Genomic DNA, 21,890 nt, shown 5'->3' with positions numbered 1-21,890 from the left:
AATATTTCAACTTAAAAATATTTAAAAAATATTTCCTTACGAATTTAAATCATTGTCAAAAAAGTTCAACCTGCCACGTACATTACTGACCGCTTAAATGTTTGCAGTTTTTGATAGAAAGAAAAATTTTGTGGGAGCATTAATGATTAATCTCGCAGTTATAAATTTGAAAATAAATTGCATAGTAACAATAAGAAACCAAAAAAGTAAAAGAAAAACTACAAATAATTAGTCGAGTCAGAGTTCTCAACAAAACAAGATTGAATTGTTTTTTTTTCTCTAGAAAAAATGTAACCCATGCCTTAACAATTTTAAAAAATCCTATTGAAGCTGTTACTTTAGCAATTCGGTTTCTAGCGTTGCTTTTTACTCTTTTTGCTAACTGCATTTTTGACGTAATCATCGTCTCGATCAATTTCTGATTCTTCGATTTCTGATTTATTGAAGGATTGAATAAACGAGTTTAGCATCATCAATAAAATTAGAACCTAAAAAAACATAAATGACGATATAAAAATTTTCGTTGAAAGTTCGGTGAGTTACGTAAGCATTTCGTTGCTAATGTAAGCATTTTGTTGCTAACAAACCAAAAAAATAACTTAGAAATCAGCAAATTAAAAAAAATGTCACAAGAGCAAAAGAGAATTTTTTTTTTCGAACCTCAGCTACATAAAGAAGGCAAATTATAATTAATAACTTTTTTTGTTTTAATTTGATCAAATAACAAAGATTTATACAAAGTAATCAAAAAGGATTAATTAAAATTAATAAAAAATTAAGATTAATTAGAGAGGAGGGTTGCACTAGAGTAAATCTTAAACCCAACCATCAACTTGTCAATATTTCCACTGTACCTAGATATCTGAAGATGTTAAGGAGCGAATGGATAGATACATTTTTCTGTATGAATTTAATTTAAGATTTGGAGCGCCGAGAACTAAAGCATGTGTTACCAGTGATAAAAAACCAGAGAGAAATTCGAAGCGATGGTCGTTAACCCTGGTTTAATTGATCAAGAAATAAGCTGCTTGTAAAGAAAAAGAGAGCTGCTCCTAAAGACAGAACTGAATAACAAAAAGACACAAAGGGTACGAAGAGCTGCGGAATAATATCAAGAAAAAGGAGATCATTTAGAACAAGCCATGCAAACTCCTATACCTGAAATAAATTCAAGTATTTTACACTAGCCAAATGTGAGTGTACAGTGAATGTGTGCATATTCGATGAACTATGGGAAGCGTTACTGGAACTTTGGACCGAAAAATGGCTCATGTGAGCTTAGCTCTATTATTCTTAAAACATCGGGAAAACATGCGTGAAAGGATAATCACCATGTTTGCTAAAGAGCTAGTGTTCTGGTCTCTCCATATCCTGCCGCTAAGAATATTTATTGTGCAAAGTCTGCATTTATCATTCGACATTTCTGAACTGAGCATTTTCTAATAATTTTACATTATATCAAAACAACAGATTCAAAATTTTCTATAAAAATATCATTTTTTCATTTTTGGTCGATAGCCCCCCGTTCTTCTCAACCCTTCCATTGATTCTTCAAAAGACATTTCTTGTATTCTGCTTTTTTTAAAAAAACCTATTTACAAGAAGAACACTTATGAGCGTTATTTCAGGTTTTGATGAAAGCATTCAACAAGCACCAGCATTCAGCAAGCACCAACATTCAACAAGCACCAGTATTCAGTTTATCTTTTTGTTTATAAAAAACTATTATATCATTGACATAAAACAAAACTTATGTTGCAATAGATAGAAATATAAAAATTATTCATACCGAATCATAGTTATAGACGAGAAAAACAAGTGCAACAGCTAAAGGAAGTGCGACCACAGATTGAGTTGGCTCAAAAGTAATATTTTTCTCCTAAAGAAAAAATAAAAGCGTAAATGAAATTGTACGGTAAAATTTAAACTATTACCAACGTCTACGTCTTTGTAAAAATTTAAAAAGAATGAATATTCAAAGGGAAACAAACACAAAAACACGTTACTTTTGCTTCGAACAGGAGTTTTGCGTGTTTTTTCTTAAATTCTTTATCCGGAGCAATCGTCGCTGATGTTGAACGGTATTCGTGCGTTTTAGATGAGAGAGAGGTTTGCAGTTTTACAACGTAAACCTTAAAAAAAAAAATTCCCAAAAAATGTTTATCAAGAAAATTACTTTATTTGTTTGAGAAAAAATGGAAACAGATTTTTGATTTTTGCAGAAATCGTTCCAATTTTTATTTAAACACGAATTTTTGCTCTCCTTAGGGATTGCACATTCTGAGCATTATCATCATCTTTTACACACAACGTCTAAATATTACATTCTGCACTAAAAAGCCTGCTTAAGTCAGCACAAAATTTTCAGAAACTAAAAAAAATTTTCAGAAACTAAAAAAAGCATTTGAGTTATGTAGCTCTCATTAATGCATTATAAATACCATTGGCGGTACAGGTGGAAATGAAATATATTTAACAACACCAGGTGTAACAACATGAACGAGTCTTTCAGTCTCTTCTTCATATAACATAACCTAAACAGAGTACATATAAGAAGTCAATAAAAAAAAATAATAAAGGAACACAAAAGAAAAATTCTTTTCCGTAATTTGTTATGCATACTTTCAAAGATGACAAATAATCTGTCTGCACTTCTAAGCTAACGGTAATATGCAGCTTGTTAGGTTTCATAAAAACCACAAAATTTACATCAAGCGTGTCTTCTTCGTGAACCTTAAAAACAAATGTTTCTCCAAAACACTCAAACTAAACAGTCACAATTCCATATAAAATTCTATAAATACAAAAGCCATAAAAATACCTGAATAACTTGACTATATGGAGCCAGCCTTTCAATATTAAGATTTTCATCTGACTTGCTTATCATTCGAATATTGTATGAACAACCTGGCTTTACATATAAATATGCAAATAATAAAACACTTATAATAATTGTACAGGAAACAGGAAATAAGATGAATATTAAATTGTTAAAGATGCTTGTTATTATCATTATATTTCTTGTTTTTTTTTTGTTTTTTTTTTTTTTTTTCATTTGACCAAAGTAAAAACATTGACTAAAATTATATAAACACAAAAACTTAACAAACATAAACTACAAATAAATTTTTTCAAAAGCAAAAACTAAAGTGTTTTCTAGTAACATACCTGCAGGCCACGTATCCTATATTGGCCACTTGCATCAGATATTGTTGCTTCATGCAAATCTGCGCATTTGTGTATGCCAACAGCCTAGAGGAAAATTACTTTTAATGATTGTTTTATGCAGCCTTTATTAAGATTCCCTGAACAAACGCAAATAAACATACTTCAATTGCAACTTTTTCCTGTGGCAATCCAGATAACGAAGATAAAAGACCAATACAACTAAAAATGTCAAAAAAAAACAAAAAAACTACAATTAAAAAAGTTGTAAAAAAAAAGAACGTTGGCAATTAAGATATTGCACTCTCTTTCTAGTAAGAAGATACTTAAACACTTCTTACCTGAAAGCCACTCGAGTACCAGTAATAGGAATAGTCAAGTCTTCGCCTTCTTTAACATCAATCATCTGAAAGCAAAATTAACTTATAAAAAAAAAATTCATTTAAAATAGTGTATAAATGAATCATTAAGAGCATTATTAATCTCTTAACTTGAAGAAGTTCAGGTAATCTTTACCAGAAGCATGCATAAATTTAGGTAAAACCCTTGAAGCACCACACACGACAGACTGAAGTTATTCAACTTAAAATTATAAAGAAAAATGTTTCTTCATATTTCTTTATAATTTTAAGTTGAATAACTTCAAAATTTTTTTCATTATTGTCCTTTAGTAAGTGGAACCCCAAAATGGGCTGATCTCTAGCCGTAAACCCCTTATAGGCTGATCTCTTGCCATGTAAGGAAGAGTAAGCACTTACTTAGAGTTGTTTTAATAACAGATGGTTATGAAATAACTGAGCAACAGCAAGAGCAATTTAAGATCTACTAGTTGACTGAAATTTCAAGAATGACGTGGACATGATTTGTTTTGATGCATCATATATTTACATGATATATTAGAGCATCAAAACAAATGTATGCCAGTAAATAACTATGTACAGATCTAATTAAAAATTTTAAGAAAGAAAACAGTTTGAGTATTTAAGGAATGGAGTCAAAGTGTCATACTTTTACTTGAAAATTGCTGAACTAACTGTTATTATACTCTCTTGTAATTTTGAGTCTCATTGACCAAAATTTGTTGTGAATAGATCTAAAAATGTTCATCTCTCGACTCTAAGTTTCTTCCATTAAACTTATCATAAGTTTTGACATAAAATGAATCAAAACTTCATTGAATGACTCATTTCCCTGTATCAAGTTTTTTTCAATGTAAAATTCAATTTCTCTAATTATAAATACATTGCATGACTAAAAAAACTGTAAAAATTTAAGATAAAAACTGTTTATAAAATTTTGGATGCATTCAGGAAAAACCCAGGGAAAAATTTTTTAGGGATTAATGCTCATTTACAATTTTTTGGTTGATGTATGCAAAAGTTAGGAATGTTTTCTTTTTCAGTTTTTTTTTTTTATTTTCCTTTTCTTTTCCTCCAATTAAATTTTTTAAATAAAAGATTGGAAGAGTATAAAAAATAAAAATATTTGAAACGTGAAAAAACAGACTCATAAAAAGTGATATTTTGTAAATAAATAAAAAATATTAATTTTTCATTTTATTTTAACAAATGAAAAAAAATCTCAAAGTTTGGGAACAATATTAAGACTAGTGTCCAGGATTAAATTTTAGTTTCGTGGTACTTTACATGGTATTACTACATGGTATTTTTTTTTAGTAGTACTAGACGTTATGAGTTAGATAAAAATTTATTTAAGAACTTAGACTTGGGGTAAATTTACAACCCAATAACTGCTATCAAAAGTTGGCAAGGAGTTGACAAGTGAGATTAGTGTATTATATACTTTACCAAGCATCTCTTGTCATCTTAAACAAACCTTATTTATTTCTTCATTTTCTACTTGAGTTGGGAATCCTAAAGCTCTCATTAAAGATATGAGTTATGTCAGAAGTTTTTGATTCCAATAAAATTCTGGTTAAAAAATTCTGCATGTTTTAGATAACAATCTTGGCAGACGATATTCTTGCCTTCTTCAAAATTTGGATCATAATCTTGGTTGGAGATTTTCTTGTCCTCCTCAAAACTTTTGTATTCTGATTTACAATTATGCAAGCCAAAATAAAGTGTGCATGTGTATAATATTTGTGACACCATGCAGGGAAAACTAATTTAAAAAATAATTAACAATGATTTTATCAAAATAATGACAATCGCAATGCTAACTGTAAAACTGTAAAACAAAATGTTTATTGTTTTTTGAAAAACAATGAAGATCTCTCTCTCTTTAAACTCATTTTAAACATGGCTCATTCTACTATTTTTCAAACTTACGTATGATAAACGGATATAATTTATCACCAAAAAGACATTGATTATTTGACAATCTGGTTCAGGTTGTTTGGTGAGATTTTCTTTAAGTTTATAAGATTTTCTATAAGCTACACTATAAGTTTAAATAAACCTGAATATTTGTAACAAATTTGATGCAAACTGGTTTTAACTGGTTTTGACAATACACATGAAAATTCAGTAAAACTACCTGAACTGATTTAAGTGTGGAAGATTAAATAATGATTTCATAATATTAAAACTGATACATATGAAATGGAACCAAAACAACTCATTAAGCAAGATGAAAACAAATATATAAATCAAATAACTAAAGAAATTTTTGAAACTTTTATTATGCAATTACCTTACTACTTGGTTCAAAACTGTATTCTTTTTGCATTGGACGCAAGAAATATTGTCCAGGACTCTATAATAAACATAAATTTGTAAGTATCACAGTCAGCAACCATAAAAGATGAAGCAATACTTTTTAAGTATCAAGCTCTCTAGATATTTTACTTATAACAAGGCTTCTAAACAGCTTAACATTACCAGGTATTTGAAGCTGAGTGAACCTTGACTATTTGTTAGATTGTTGCTTCTGTATTGACCACCACTTAATGACATTAACACAGAACTCATGCCAACCCCTTTTTCATCTAAAACCTTTGTAAGATAAAAGTAAATAGGGTAGTACTATAAAAAAACATAGTTAGTATATACTGTATAATACACTGTTTCTCTTTTTGAATTTTAAAGAAAGATATAAATATCATAGTGAAATAGTTTTAACAAAACCACATACTTGAACATGAATACGGGAAAGTTTCTGTGCTACAAAATTAACAGCTTGACCAGGCTTCTTTGTAATGACATAGCCATCTTTTACTGCACTCTAAAGTAAAGTTAGAGAAGTTGAAGATAAAAATAAGAAAATTAGTTGAGAACTTTAAAAAGCCTTTCAAGTTTTTCATGAGAAAAATTCAAACAAAGAACACTAACGCCTTACAACAACAAAATCAAGATTGCTATGCAAAGGTCCCACTCTAAAAAAAAAAATTTCTAAGAAGAGTTTTTTATTGTAATTGCTTAATAAAATTGTTAACAAATCAACACAACTGCAGAAATTAAGACTTAATTTATATTGTTTTTTCAGACAATTTTTTCATTAAAAAGAAGAATTATATGATCAGCCTAAAAGTGTTTTCATGATTTTTCTTTATATAGATAAAAATTCATTCACATCACTTTCTAACTTTAAAGCTTGGTACTCATTTTCATCAGAAGTAAAAGTTAAATTTTTATTTCTGTATTATAAATTTACAATAAATTGAATAACTTTTTAATCATTGAAATAACTTTTAAATATTGAATTAGAAAAAGAAAAACTTTAATAGTGAGTTCATTTAAATTTTCTGAAAATCAAACATTGAAAACGTATCAGAGATAGAGCAATAGCATACCTGTATCTTCCTAGGTCATCTGTTGAAGTTTCAATGACCCGACTTTCAAACTTATTTGATTTGGTAGTGATTGTCACTAAAACACCAGCTAAATCAGGAAATACATGACCTTCAATAAACATCCCCTCTTTACCTTCAAATGTTGCTTCAGCACCAGGACAATTCTCTAAATTGGAAAAAATAAAAATCTTTTATTAAAACTTGATTATATAGTTTAAGTGTAAATTTAGTCATATTAATATATTTAAATTAAATCTAAGAGATCCATACCTAATGTGAATCTTTATTCAACTTAGTTTCATATTTGGCAAAAGAACTTTCTCTCCTGCCATTAAAAAGATACCTACCTTTTGTGGTAATTGTTAAATCCTCGGGGTAAAATAAAACTTCCTTCGAAAGAGGAGTAATTAAAAAATCTTCATTAAGCCTGTAAAAAAAAAATAATAAAAAATAAAGAAACAAAAAACTGAATGAAATATGATAAACAATGTAGGTAACAAAGATATTAGATAAATAATACAGAAAAATCACTAACATACCTGCCCCAGTGTTCTGTTTCGTAAAGAAAGTTATCCAAAGATCTATTAAGAACTGGACTCAAAATAAATTCTTTGTTACTTTTTAGAGATCTGTAAAGTAAAAGAAAAAGAAATGAAAACAAAAGTTTATAACTATAAATAAAAGAGTCATATAGCATTGTGAAAATACAGTTTACTAAAAAAGAGCAGCATAAAAAAAATTGCTTGTTTGGAACCTGCAAACAAATCTTCATACTTAGCTATTATTTTAATGTCAGCTATTTCTTTAGTTGTTGTGACTTTAAGAATGATTTTGTAAGATACAACAGAAAGTGTCAATGACTTTGGTTCCAAACTATAAAAACAGTCATTGGAAAGCAATAACATTACATTGCTACTTACATAGTATTGCACCAATATGTTTCTATTTTAACAACATTGTAAAAATTTACCCCATTAAATTTTTTACTTAAAGTTTATTTAAATTAAAAAAACATACAAGTGTACAAAATCTGAAATGTCCAATCAAATTCAAATGTAATCAAATAATCATGCTGTTGCATCTTGCAATTCACAAAACATATTCAACATAAAAAAAACAAAAAAAAATTTTCTCTTAGAGAAAGTAGTAAAAGATAGTAGAAGGTTGCACTACATGACAATAAAAGCAAAATGAAAGCAACATGAGAGGAATTCATTGAGATTTGTTACTTAGTTCAAATACTTCAAACTGGTTTTGAATGAACTACTAAAGTGGGATGTATTTGGGCAATTCAATGTGTGTGTGGGAAGGAGGGCTTTTATTGGTATAGTGTTTCTAACAACTATCACAGCAGAGTCTAAGAGAAGAAAAAGCTACATTAGAGTTACTTAATGTTTCCAATAATCTTTTTGGGGGCATTTGAACTCAGGATGATATTGGATGCCATGCCTTAAAACTAAAACAATTATTATAACATGATTCGAAAAAAAACAATGGGGTTGAAATTCGAAACCTGATGTAAAATTCTACCAAAATTGCAAATCCATTAAAAATATTTAGAAAATCTAATTTTTTGTTTTAAACTATGATGTTACTTCCTAACTTTTTTTTTTTTTCATCTATTTATATTATACTTTTTATGATACTTTGGAAAAAAAATTTAATCTTATGCATAAATTTAAACTGTAACTGTGTTAAACATAAGATTTAGAATATTTTCATGATCGTTTGCTATGTGAACTTTTGTGATCACTTGAAATGCGAACTGAGATGTCAAAACAAAAGAAGTTGATAGAAGTAGCAACTCAAAGAACATTTTGAAAGATACAGGTTGAATATTGAAGAAGAAAATTGGATTCAAGCAGAAAAAGTTTGGATTCCAACAATGAGAACATTTTATAAAAATAAAATAACAAAATAGAAGCAACCCTCATCCCTCATGTGACTGATGTTTAACTTTGAAACATGCAAATAAAACCACTTACGTATTGTATGTGTATCTCGCTTGTTCAAATTGATAACAAGATTGTGGAGTTAGTGAGTATATACCTTGAATAAGGGTAATTATGTTAAATATAGAATAAATCAAATATATAGTTATATTAAATGTACAATTATATTAAATTAGAAAAAAACTTTTAATTAAAAAAAGAAAATAAGTGTGAAGTAAAGTTAAGAACCTGGATGCTTAAAACAAAACTGATTCAAGCCTTTTTTCAATTCAAATGATCCCACTTCTTCTCTATTTTCCAAAGCAAAGTTCTGTTTAAAAAATATACATACATACATTACATACATACATACATACATACATACATACATACATACATACATACATACATACATACATACATACATACATACATACATTACATACATACATACATACATACATACATACATACATACATACATACATACATACATACATACATACATACATACATACATACATACATACATACATGCATGCATGCATGCATGCATGCATGCATGCATACATACATACATACATACATACATACATACATACATACATACATACATACATACATACATACATACATACATACATACATACATACATACATACATACATACATTACATACATACATACATACATACATACATACATACATACATTACATACATACATACATACATACATACATACATACATACATACATACATACATACATACATACATACATACATACATACATACATACATACATACATACATTACATACATACATACATACATACATACATACATACATACATACATACATACATACATACATACATACATACATACATACAAACATACATACATATATATACATACATACATACATACATACATGCATACATTACATACATACATACATACATACATACATACATACATACATACATACATACATACATACATACATACATACATACATACATACATACATACATACATACATACATACATATACATATACATATACATATATAGCAGTGAGTGCAGAAAGATTTCTTTGCATAACCAATTAATCCTTCCAACTAAAATATGAATAAATTACTAAAAAATTTTAACAAGATATTTACCAATGTGATATTATGAGAGATCAAACATTTTAAATAAAATCCAGAGTGTTGAAGCTTAATGTTGTCGACATCAGCATTTGTAACTTCAACTTTTAAACTTCGAGGGTCCCAACACCATTTCTTGCGCAACGGTACAACTTTAAAAAATAAATATTGAGTAAGTTCTTCAAAATATTTAGTTTTTCAGTGAAGAAACAAGATCTAAAGATTATTAAAAAAATTTGGATAGAAGAGTTACCTTTATATTTGCCAGGTAGAACATTTGTAAATGAAAAACCAGTTTCCTTTCCTTTACCATCAATCTAAAAATTTATGCCAGATAAAAAAAAAATTCTAAAAAACTGTTAAATCTAGTTAAAGTAGGCAGAATTTAGAAAGAATTATAATTTAAAACTAATTACATTAGCAAAAACTCTGTCTGTGTTCTGGCCTTCTTCAGGTACCATGTAGACACTGACCTCACTGCATTCAACACCTTATTATATGCAGAACATTTATAAATTTAATGAAAAACAAATTTTAACAGAAAAGAATAAATTTTTCTTGGATTAGAAAGATTTTTTCAACGTAAATTTAAATTATCTCACCTGAGCATTTAATAACACCTTTAATCTGAGCTCTGAACTGCTTGAATCTGATGTCTGTTATTGGCTTGCTCAAAAGCTCTACAGCTACTTTTGACGGGTTTAGCAAAAACCCTAACTTAACTTCGGAACTTGAAATAGGGACCTAAAATGAATGTACAGATTATTAGAATGATACTTATCTTGAAAGATCAAGTTGTCATAACGCTCAGTAATGTTGTAAACAACATCAGTGAACAAAGATAGACAAACAGCCATGTTTGAAGAATTTAGCCACAAAAATTTGCTATTACAAGGATTTTTATAAAATTCAAAAAATGACATTAATACTAAAATGACTGAATTAGAAGTTTATTAAATATTATATACATAACACATAACAGCGTATAAACCATATTTTAACATTAGAAAAAATCATAGGTGTTTAGTTTTAAACCTGTATTATTTAAAATTGCAAAACTAAAAATTTTTATAGTATAATATATAATGCATATTAACTAAGGTTTTTCTGTCTAAAAATAAAATAAAATTATAAAGAATTAAAACAGGAAGCCAGAGAATCTATGAACCTCAATCAGAAACTTTCCAGGAGCAGATTTAAAGCAAAATGAGCCATCTTCTTTGGGAGACACAGAAGTGAAATTTCTTTCGTCTTCTGAAGTCAAAAGAACTTTATGATGATGAATCTGTAGGAAAAAAAAAAGTTACTTAGAAAAACTTCACTGTTCATTAAAAGATCATTCATTTCCCTTAAACGATGATGTTTTTACTGAAGTAAGACATCAATGAAGTTGTAGAAAAAAATGATAAACTGATTTACAACTTAACTTAATATCTCAAATTTATCCACAACAACTATTATATGTTGTTAATATTTACGAGAAAAGTTTTCTATTGTTTTTTTTTTTTTTTTGCAATTAAACCTACATTTGTAACATCTGAGTGAATCATTTTGTGGTTGTGGATTGATAAGTTGATAACAAAGATTAAATGGAAAGAAAACCCTACAGTTTTGTTTAATTGAAATTTTATTATACACTATTTTTTTCATGTAAAAAAATCTTTTTTTTAAAAAAAGGAAAGATTACTATTTTTAGATAACTTACAAATGTCATAAATAATGACAAGAAAAGAGTTACATACTGGTAACACTCCTTGTGGTAGTTGAAAAATCTCAATTGTTCCGCAAATGCTAAAGCTAAAATTAAACATTTTATTATGACTTAATATAAACACATTTTATAACTTTACACATTAAATAACTGTTTTTATAAACATATTGATAAAAAAAACAACATATATTGATAAAAAAAACATATATCATGCAGGATAATAAACTTATTCAAGGCAGCTCTTACATTTTTTGTAACTACAAATACCTTTAAAAATGATGGGACAAATTTCTAAATACCAATTTTTTTTCAAAGTTTTTTACAACTGAAAGTTGGTAAAATTGTTTTTTTGTAACAGTACAAGTACTCAAGCATCACTAGAAAATTCATCACTAGAAATGCATATAAACATAATTTGACAGACAATTTGTAAAAAAACAAACACATTTTTCCTATCTCTATCTAACTTGTTCCAATTTAAAACCTATGCTCTTTTTATGGGACAGTATGTCCCATCTTAAAAAATAAACTCATGTTCACAAATATGAAATAACTCCACTATGTTGCCTCACAGATTTTAAATAACTACTTTAAACATTTTATTCAAAATTTGTATAAACTGAGTCAAATAAACAAGAACAAACCCCTCTATCTGACTGCTTGATAAACAGACACTTTGTAAGTAATTTGAAAAAAATGTACTTTAGTAAAGATAATACTTTTGAAAGTTTGAGTTACTCACATTCGTAAGTTCATAATTCTTTTGTTTTAACATTTGATTTTTCTTTGAACTTGTTTTCAGTTCATTTCAGTTGAAGCACTTTTTTTTTTTTGTGCGCAATACTTTCCCTAAATTTAGTGATTTTCTTTAAAATTAATTTGTTTATTGCATTTTTTCTTTGTTATCAGCTGCAATTTTTCTCTTAAAATATAAGCTGTTCTACTCAAAAGTGTGGCTTTTTGTGTAGAACCTGACTGTTTTCAAGACTCAGTGATAGGAAACAAGCAGACACCCAAAATTGTAAACATCAAAGAAGATTCCTATGATTTATTTAAAATTGACAAGGAAGAAGACAATCTATTGGAATGAATTGGAATTTATAGAAGCAATTTGCTAACAATTAACAAATTATCTTAAAATGAGACACTTTTCCATCATAGGAAACTTAGATGTCGTAGGCAATGCACATAGGAAGATATTCTTCTATTATCAAATATCATTGTGAATACAAGTATTCTTTTCTGTAAAAAGTTTAATTTTTGCAATAAATCATCTCTAAATAAAAGTTAAATAAATGCCCTTTATATCTCAGGTATACATGTATAAAAAAATTCTTTTACAATTACCAAATTTACATTAAATTTAAAACTGAAATTGTGAAAACAACTCTAAATAAAATATGTGGTACTTAAACAAAACGCTTCTTCTTTTAGCAGATCTTCTTGTTATCTGACCTAACAACAATCTCTAAAGCCTTATCGACTGATTTAGGAGCCATCCTTTCTTACAGAGCATTCTCCTAAATTTACAGAACATTTTCCTTTTTTTGCTGACTAAAAATGCAACATACAAAAAACTTAACTATTGTCAGATTGTTTAATGAACTGCGTTAATAAAAATGATTTTTAGTATTCAGCAACTTGTTAATTTACTTTCCATAAGTACTGTTTAAAGTAATCATAGTACTGTTAAAGTAATATAGTACTGTTTCATAAGTACTGTTTAAAGTAATCATAGTACTGTTAAAGTAATCATAGTACTGTTTCATAAGTACTGTTTAAAGTAATCAAGAAAGTGATGGTTCAGTGAGCATTCAATTAATAAGTGATTGGAGGTTCAAGGTGAGTTTTCAACAAACCTATTGACAATCAAACTATCAGTAGACTTCATAACAAATGATTGGTGCACTTCCTTCTAGCAAATGATTGGTGCATTTCTTTCTAGCTGTAGCTAAAGCAGCTATATATCTAACTACAGTCATTTTTTGTTTCTTTATTTAAGAGCACAATCTATAAATTTAGTATGGATCTGGTAAGAAAAAGAACGCATGACAAAATTTGCTAATTAAAGCAGATTAAATAATGAGCGTTGTTTTTGATAAAAGAAATCATCAAATGATTGTTGAGGGTCAACTTTTATTGTTCCTTCAAAATCATGAAAACAAAGTTGACCATTCAAGTTAAAGAAATGAAATTTAATGGGCTCCATTGAAACAATGGAAATTTTTGTTCAGAATTTATCAAGTTTATTTTTATCTCCAAAAAAATTTCTTTTATAAAAATTATTTTAAAAACAATTTAATATTCCTGAGTTAGCTTAGTTTTTTAAACACCACCTAAATTGTTAAAACAAGTCCTACCAGTTAGAACAAGACCAACCAGTTAAAACAAGTTCAAATAGTCCTACCAGTTAGAACAAGTACAACCAGTTAAAGAAGCCAAACCAGTTAAAACAACTGCAACCAGCTTTTATGAGAAACGTCCTCTGCATTGGAAAACAGCAATCAAAAGCAGTGAAAGTGAGTTTCTTAATAGTTTGATTAGAGCAATTTTTGATAGATAGGATAAAAATTAGATTGAATGGAGACCTTTGTAAACAAATACTTTCCAAAGGAACCCTAGACCATGGCTTCCTGTTATGAGGAAGATACAGTTAACTAATAAACTATTAGGTCTAAATTATCAAATGCAATGTTTTTTATGAACTGTGAACAACACGTAGGAATCAAGACTCTTCTCATTGTCTTGTATTAGGAATAAACACCCAACAAGTCTATTTCTATGATTTAACAAAAAATATTTTGACTAAAAGCACAAGTTAAAATTTCACGCAAAAAGTGTTTCATGTCAAGAAGAGTCTGAACTCCATACCTTTTCGTCAAGATATAATCAAAGATTAAATTGATTTGCACACTTTTTTGATAAACTATCAAAAAGAATGTGGCATTTTTGATATCAATATTTTTGGATTTTTACAGAACAACTTTAAAATTAACAAAGGCAGATTTTTTATTAGGAGGTTCATTTCAAAGAAGTTTTATTGGAGAGGTAAAACCTTTTCCTACCTCAAAGAGATGAAAACATTTATTTAAAAAAATTGATGCAAATGCATGTAACACACCATTGTTAAAATGTATACAAAATTATTTAACAGTTATTTATACTTTGCAGCCCAATAAAAGAAAAAAAATCAAACCTTTGAACTCTAATGTTAGGTAATACAGGTGTGTTGGGAGAAATATAAATTGTAATTGCTTCAAAAAAGTAATTTTCTTTTTCGACCTGAAAAAAAAAAAAATTTCCTAGATAACGAAAAAAAAATATATTTGAAAAAATATATATATATTAAAAGAATATCGATAATTTATCAGAAGACTAAATTTAATATATATGATATTGAACAATATAGAAAGATATGGAAAAAATATATACATCCATTTAAAACTTAGAAAACCACTCATATAAATAACTCTTGTATATAACACTTTTTGAAAATATTTTAGCAAAGCAATTAATGAAATTTTAGTTATTCTTAGGATTGCTGCCTCTAAAATTTTATAGTTTAATGTAAATAAAATTAGTGTTTTATCAAAATTAAAACCTTAAATTTATTTACATCTTTGCTTTTTACTCTTGACATTCATTCACTTTATAAATTTACAGATGATGACCACTCATATTTTTTTGAAATTATAACGAGCAGTCAAATTGAGGTCATCTACTTAGCTGGATTTAAAAATGGCATTAGAATGTTACTTACCTTGAACAGGTAGGATCCTGTTGTTACATTTTCAAGCAGATACCACCCATTGCTATCAGATAAACCTTGATGCAAAGTGTTTTTAGAATCTTTGGCTGACACAAAAACTCCACTGATGCCATTACCCTTAAAAAAAAATGAACAAAAAATGCTGAATAAATTTACATTATTGTAGAAAATAAATTCATTTTATTGCCGTAAATAAATTCATTTTATTGTAATGAATTTATATTATTGCAGAAAATAAATTTTAAAATGGCATCCAAAAACAGATGTAAACCAATTAGTAGCCTAACTGAAGCAAATTTTTTGTCTTGTCACTTGTTTAGTTTTTAACAATGCAAACTGAAACTCATAACTTTATTCTGTTCTCTTTTTTTGTGCTTAAATCAAAAGGCTGAAATACTTTTCCTTTTTTTTTATGTGGGTCTCAATTATCCAAAATTAAGTCTCTAAATAAAAGCTTTTCTAAGAAAATGCTATTCTTTTGTTCTTCTAATACTTAAGTGAAGGATTCAAGTCATAGGTTCAATGGTAAGGGAGTAATGTCCTCTAGGTTCTATTGGGGATATGGAGTTAGTTTTAGAGAGAGAGAGAGGGGTATATCGACATAAGAATACACATGATAGAAGTACATATAATATTTGAATAGAGGTTGTTAATGTGTATTCCCCTTTAGAATTTTTATACAAAATATACTAGTAATAGCAATAACTAGAAATCTTTTGAAGAGGTTTTCTTTGTGTAAATTCAATGTTAAAACAAAACAAAAAAAAAACAACAACCAAGTGTAGAGTACTCAAACTTTAAAAAAAAATCATGCAGCTAACATACCTTAGTATCAACAATTTGACCTTTAACTGAAAACCCATAAACTTGAAATGGCTTCTAAACAATATAAAAATTACTTTTGTTAAAAATTTATTATATCGTAGTATATAAAACAAAGATAATATTGCTTTATGGATTAATCCTGTATCTTAATGCTTAATAGATTAATGCTGCAACTGGTACCATAATAAAGGAATTTTAAGGTAAGAAAAAAAATCTTTATTGAGCATAAGAAACATAAGCAATAGAATGAACTTTGCAAATAAGATCAATAGTAAAATAACAGACGCTTGTTATTTGTACCCCCAAAAATTTTTAAAATTCCCATAAAGAAAGTTTTTCCATAAAAAATTTTACTACAAAAAAAAGAGTGAAAAACTGTTCCAAAAAAAAAAATTTTTTAATTCAAAAATTTTTCTAATTTACATGAAAAATGCAGATTAACATGTAGATTTACATACCCTTTTAGGTCAAGGGTATTTTTAGCTCAAGGGTACTTTTTTCATGGATCATAAAAAGTAGCAAAAGAAAGTAAATTTTTACAAATTTGAGAAAATATACTATCAAACTTATATGTACAATTATTTTTACTTATTAAGTACTACTATATTTATACTTATTATGTAAAAATATTTAAACACAATCTTAAATAACAATGTTAGATTTTAAATGCAATAAATTTCAGCAATTTTAAACAAACATATCAATCATAATAAGAATTGCACTGTTACTGGGTTACTTCGTAGCCTTAAGTTCTTTTTTGTTAGTCTTACGTATATTTATAAGTTAAAGCAGCATGTTTTACCAGCATCTTTAGGAGATGTAATTGCACCTTGTAAAGATGAAGGTAAAACACGCTTCAAAGCAGTTTTAAAAAAATGCTATAAACAACTTTAAAAGATTCAAAACTTACTTCAAAAACAAGACTCTTATAGCCAACCGTAAATGAAAGAGTGGATGGAACAACTTCAAACACCATGTTTTGAGTTTCATAGAAAGGCACCTTAAAATAAAATCTATATCAGGGAAATAATGCTAAACAAACATCCAAAAAGAGGATTTGATGAACAAGATTTTAAATTTTAAAAAATTTTCAACTCCTGGAAATAGCTTCAGAATTATAAAAATCATAAATAACAATTTAGTAAACAACTGAGTAAAATTAAGTTGGTTTTTTAAAGAAACATACCATGATCTGATTGGTTTAAGTCTAGTGAGAGTTATTCTTTTTCAATAAAATTTCCAGAATATGTTTTATAATAGGAAGGTATAAAAACCATCACAAAAAAAACAAAAACAAGAGAGCTCTGTCAGACTGAATATATGAATTAAAAGTATCTTACCAAAACATAATCGCCACTTGGTAGAACAGGAAAAGTGAATATACCCTCTTTAGTAGATCGCACCATACATAGAGGGTTTCCTTGTACATTAGGTTTTCGAAGAGCTTTTATGATATTTTCCTGAAGATCTTCACAACTTAGAACATGCTAGAAATTACATGAGTGAGCAAATTGATAAATAGATTTTTCAAAAATATTTCTTAAATATTTCCTTGGCAAATTTTTTTTTTTGAAGCTAACTTACATCTCTTTGGATTGTATTTGAATATAAAATAAATGCAACATCTTGGATAGGCTCACTTCCACTCAATACCATGCCCTAGAAAAAGTTTTCATTACTTAAATTTGAAAGGAAAATTTTGAAATGACTTTAATTAAAATTGATATTTTTATAACCTAAATTCTCAAAAAAGAAAAAAGAAAATTTTAATCAAATACTTTATCATAAAAAGTTTATCTTTAAAATTATGTAGCTTTCATTTAGATTTTATTTTTATAACTCATTTTATCAAATCATCGTTTAAGAAGCTTAGTAAAATCCAGAGTACTGAGTACAAACACTACATTCCTATCTTTCTCTAAACCAAGTAGAAGTATAGTGTGTCTATTATAGAATAGGAGTAAAACAGGTCACTTCACAATAGGCAAATAAATTCCCTATGAGTAGAAAGAAACAGACTGCCAATCCACATAGAAACACATTAAATTTTCTGGTCAAATGTAGATGAAAACTTACAATCCATGTATGTAAATCTGAATTTGAAGTTCTAAGAAAAGTTTTTTTTACTTTGATAAACCCTAAAAAACATACAACAACAACAACATGCATTTTAACCATTTAATATTTACCTTAACATCATAACCTGCCACTATAATGTCTGTTTCCACGACAAAGTTGTTGTTCTGCACTAAAACTTCTATAGCATTCTGCAAAAAGTTAAATCTTTACAAGACTAACATAGTAATTACAAGTAATTATAAAAAAGTAATTATTCTTTATTTGATTAAGCAGTTTAAACAAAGTAAAAATTTGACAATTAATTTTTTATTTTATATAAGATAGAGAATTTAAAAAAAAAAAAATCTAGCAAACTCACATATTCTTAACGTGTTAAACTTAAAGAGGGTAGATTAAACCAAGAATATCATACATACATTTGTTAAAGTCCATGAATCATGCAAGGCCTTGACAACATAAGCTCCAGGCATCACTTTTGAAAATGAATAACTAAAAGATGAAGAGACAAAAATTATTTTAAAATATTTTCATTAGAAATGTTTATTCTAAGAGCATTAAATAGAAAAAAATTGTGCTATTAAACAAACTATGCACCTGCCATCTTCTCTTGTCAAAACTTTACTAACTAAATTTCCTTCTATAATCAAAAAACAAAAAGTACAACAACAGTAATAAGCATCATCGACATTAGATAAACCGGCCTCCTAATTAAAAATACAGAAATAAGAAAGAAAAAATTTTAACTTTTTTTTTTAATATTTGAAGACAACAGGGGGATAGCTGCAGTTGTCCACTTTTTTTACTTTTAAGAAAAATGGAATTTCAGATTTTTCGGTTGTCTTTAATGTTTAACATTTTTAAACAGCTCAATAAAAAAGCTAATTTTGAGCCTAATAACAGGAACTTTTGGCTTTTACATTGTCAGAAGTAATAGCTAAACACCAGTGCATGATGAAAAGGATGCAAATGTGAAAATCTATAAAATGAGACACCTGTAGTTTTTACTGTCTTCATTTAATTTAGTACAGGATGCTGCTGCTTGAAACATAATTCATTTTAAAATTTTGAACTAAATAAAAATGCTGGGGAAAATGTACAACTTAATAGATCACTTTCTGACGCGCTTTTTTAGCTTTATTGGGTCTATTAGTTTTAAGTTGAACATCTCAACTTCTAAAATGTTCAAAATAAGAAAAACCTTACTAAATTTTTTTTTTTTTTAAATACCTTTATCATTAATTGTCACAACAACTCCTGAAGGACCATGCTCTCTTCCAAAACTTTTTACCTGAAAAATTCATTTAAGAATAACAATAAGTTGATAAACAATTAATTTACCATAATCCTCCTTTATTATGCATATACTGAGCTGTTCAACTTAAAAATTCATAGAACTCAGTGAACACATACTAATATATTTTCTTTAGGCAAAGTCTAATAATTGTTTATTGTCATTTAAATTATTTTTGTTTAAAAGAATGATAAATAACAAAAGTAATAAAAAATAAATAAATAAATAAACAAAAGTAATAAAAAAAACCAGGTAATGAACCTCAAAAATAAGTAATTGGTATTTAAAATTTTGTACACACCTTTCCATTGACTGAGAAACCTGTAAATACAAAGTTTAGATCTTCTCCTTTTGAACAGGGATCTGTCTTGCCATCAATTTTCAAACTGATTTCACTTGGATCTGAAAAGACAATATTTCAAGTCATTGTAAAAAAAAAAATACTTAAAACTAATAAAAACTTTAAATATTTAAATATTGTACAGAACAAATAGATAAAAAATATATATATATATAAAACATGTATTATAGCTATAAATAGAAATTCTTTTCTGTTTAAAAAATCCTACCAAAACTCCATCCTTGTGGTGGACTGATTTGTAAACTATATTCACCCTAAATTAAGCAATAATAATGTGCATCACTGGTAATGTATGTTTAAAATTGAATTCAAAATAATATACTCAACAAATGCCTCCATCTTGAAATGTCTAATTTGTCAATTTCAACATATTCAGATATTTAAATATATGATACATTTAAATATGAAAACTTAAATATGCTTAGTAAAAATATATTACTCTTATTGACATATAACAAAACATACATTATCATAAATAGCAACCAAGAAATATCCATTGTTTGGTGCACAGTCAGTTTTAAACTTAAATGCTCCAAGTTTTGTATACAACTTCACCTAAGAAAAAAATGAAAGAAACATTTACATCATGGATATTATATATAAAGATATAAATAAAATATACCAAAATTACTGAAAAAAAAATAAATGCGCAAAATGCAGTGTAAAAAAATGGCTTATGGGTTTAGAGACAAGATGTTAATAAAACCCTGACATTTACAAGCCTCAACCTTCTTAGCTTAGATAAATTAGACCCAGATTGTAACCCTAATAACTTTTATATAAAATGTAGTAAAGAAATTTAAATCCAACCCTTGTTTGTTAAGCTATTACAAAAATTTAATTTAAAGATTAACATTTCAGAGACATTCTACAGTCTACTAAAATGTTAACACTAAATATTTGACATTTATCTTATGTCACTCACCTCTATCTTTTCAAAATTTATTGGCACACTTGACTGCACAAACCCTCCACAGCCAACTATATCTTGTGATGATGACAAATGAAAACTAGCAAGGAAAATTGTTAATAGGCTGAGAAACATTTTTTCACTAAAAAAAAATTGGGAGAACACCATAATTGATTCAGTAGATTATATTCATTATTATAACTATTTTATAACCAAGAATTAAAAGTAAGCGGCTAAATTTACAAATTTTCGATAATATTGTTAAATATATTTACTCATTTATACTTAACCTATACTCATTTATACTTAACCTATACTATTAAAGTATAGGTAAACATCTCTGAACTTAAAATTTTATAGGTTCTATGATAACTAGAATCGGTACTCAAAAAAAGCCTAACAAAAGTATCTTGATTATTGAGATGCACAGCATTTATTGGATATTTTGGTTAAACTTTCCATTACCAACAAAAGTTTATTATAAATGGAGCGAGTTTGTATTGTTGATGCTGTACAATTATTATCATAGATCCGATTCATTTGTAGTCAAACTCTAGAAAGAATAAAATGATACAAGTATTTTTTTAATTAGTAAAATGAGTTTATTAATTAGTAAATTAGTAATTAGTAGTTTAGTTAATTAGTTTTGAGAGCCAGGAAAGAGATCAATGTGACAGTCGCGCGCGAATTCTAAACATGATTTTTTATATATACAAGTAAAAAATTTTAAAGCATAAATGAAACGCAGCGAACTAGCGGATTTCGTAAAATGGAGATACCGTGGTGTGACCTAACGAAGTCCTATGCTTTAAGAAAGCCCTAATTTAAAAAATGATAAATTTCGTATTATATAAAATAAACTATTGGAGAAAAAAAATTTAGTTATTTTAATTAACTAGTCATCTAGTTAAAATAACTAAGTTATTTTCCCCAAATGTT

At 27.4% G+C, this 21,890-nt stretch overlaps 1 protein-coding gene across 1 annotated transcript; it reads right to left on the bottom strand.

Annotated features, from left to right (window-relative positions):
* Positions 1-228: 228 nt before the first annotated feature.
* LOC145189142 (BOS complex subunit NOMO3-like) lies at positions 229-21,661 on the bottom strand. Its single transcript, XM_090068877.1, has 39 exons — positions 20,967-21,661; positions 20,507-20,596; positions 20,250-20,295; positions 19,982-20,082; positions 19,617-19,677; positions 18,984-19,026; positions 18,806-18,878; positions 18,500-18,577; positions 17,895-17,969; positions 17,651-17,797; positions 17,221-17,310; positions 16,311-16,364; positions 15,477-15,602; positions 14,913-14,998; positions 11,748-11,802; positions 11,174-11,290; positions 10,608-10,749; positions 10,422-10,495; positions 10,259-10,322; positions 10,021-10,157; positions 9,100-9,181; positions 8,905-8,968; positions 7,694-7,792; positions 7,459-7,548; positions 7,267-7,346; positions 6,920-7,085; positions 6,466-6,502; positions 6,262-6,351; positions 6,009-6,122; positions 5,821-5,883; positions 3,507-3,571; positions 3,330-3,387; positions 3,169-3,252; positions 2,822-2,911; positions 2,623-2,733; positions 2,442-2,534; positions 2,007-2,132; positions 1,790-1,879; positions 229-488 (listed from the first exon to the last, which is right to left on the bottom strand). The coding sequence occupies exons 1-39, from the start codon at positions 21,117-21,119 to the stop codon at positions 354-356; spliced, it is 3,549 nt and encodes a 1,182-aa protein (XP_089925003.1). The 5' UTR covers positions 21,120-21,661; the 3' UTR covers positions 229-353.
* Between the last annotated feature and the right edge of the window lie 229 nt (positions 21,662-21,890).

The sequence above is a fragment of the Hydra viridissima genome, unplaced genomic scaffold (assembly GCF_058129835.1).
Source record: "Hydra viridissima isolate aposymbiotic clone 2 unplaced genomic scaffold, HvirCarnegie_v1 scaffold_12, whole genome shotgun sequence".
NCBI lineage: Eukaryota > Metazoa > Cnidaria > Hydrozoa > Anthoathecata > Hydridae > Hydra > Hydra viridissima.
This window is presented reverse-complemented; position numbering and strand designations above follow the sequence as displayed.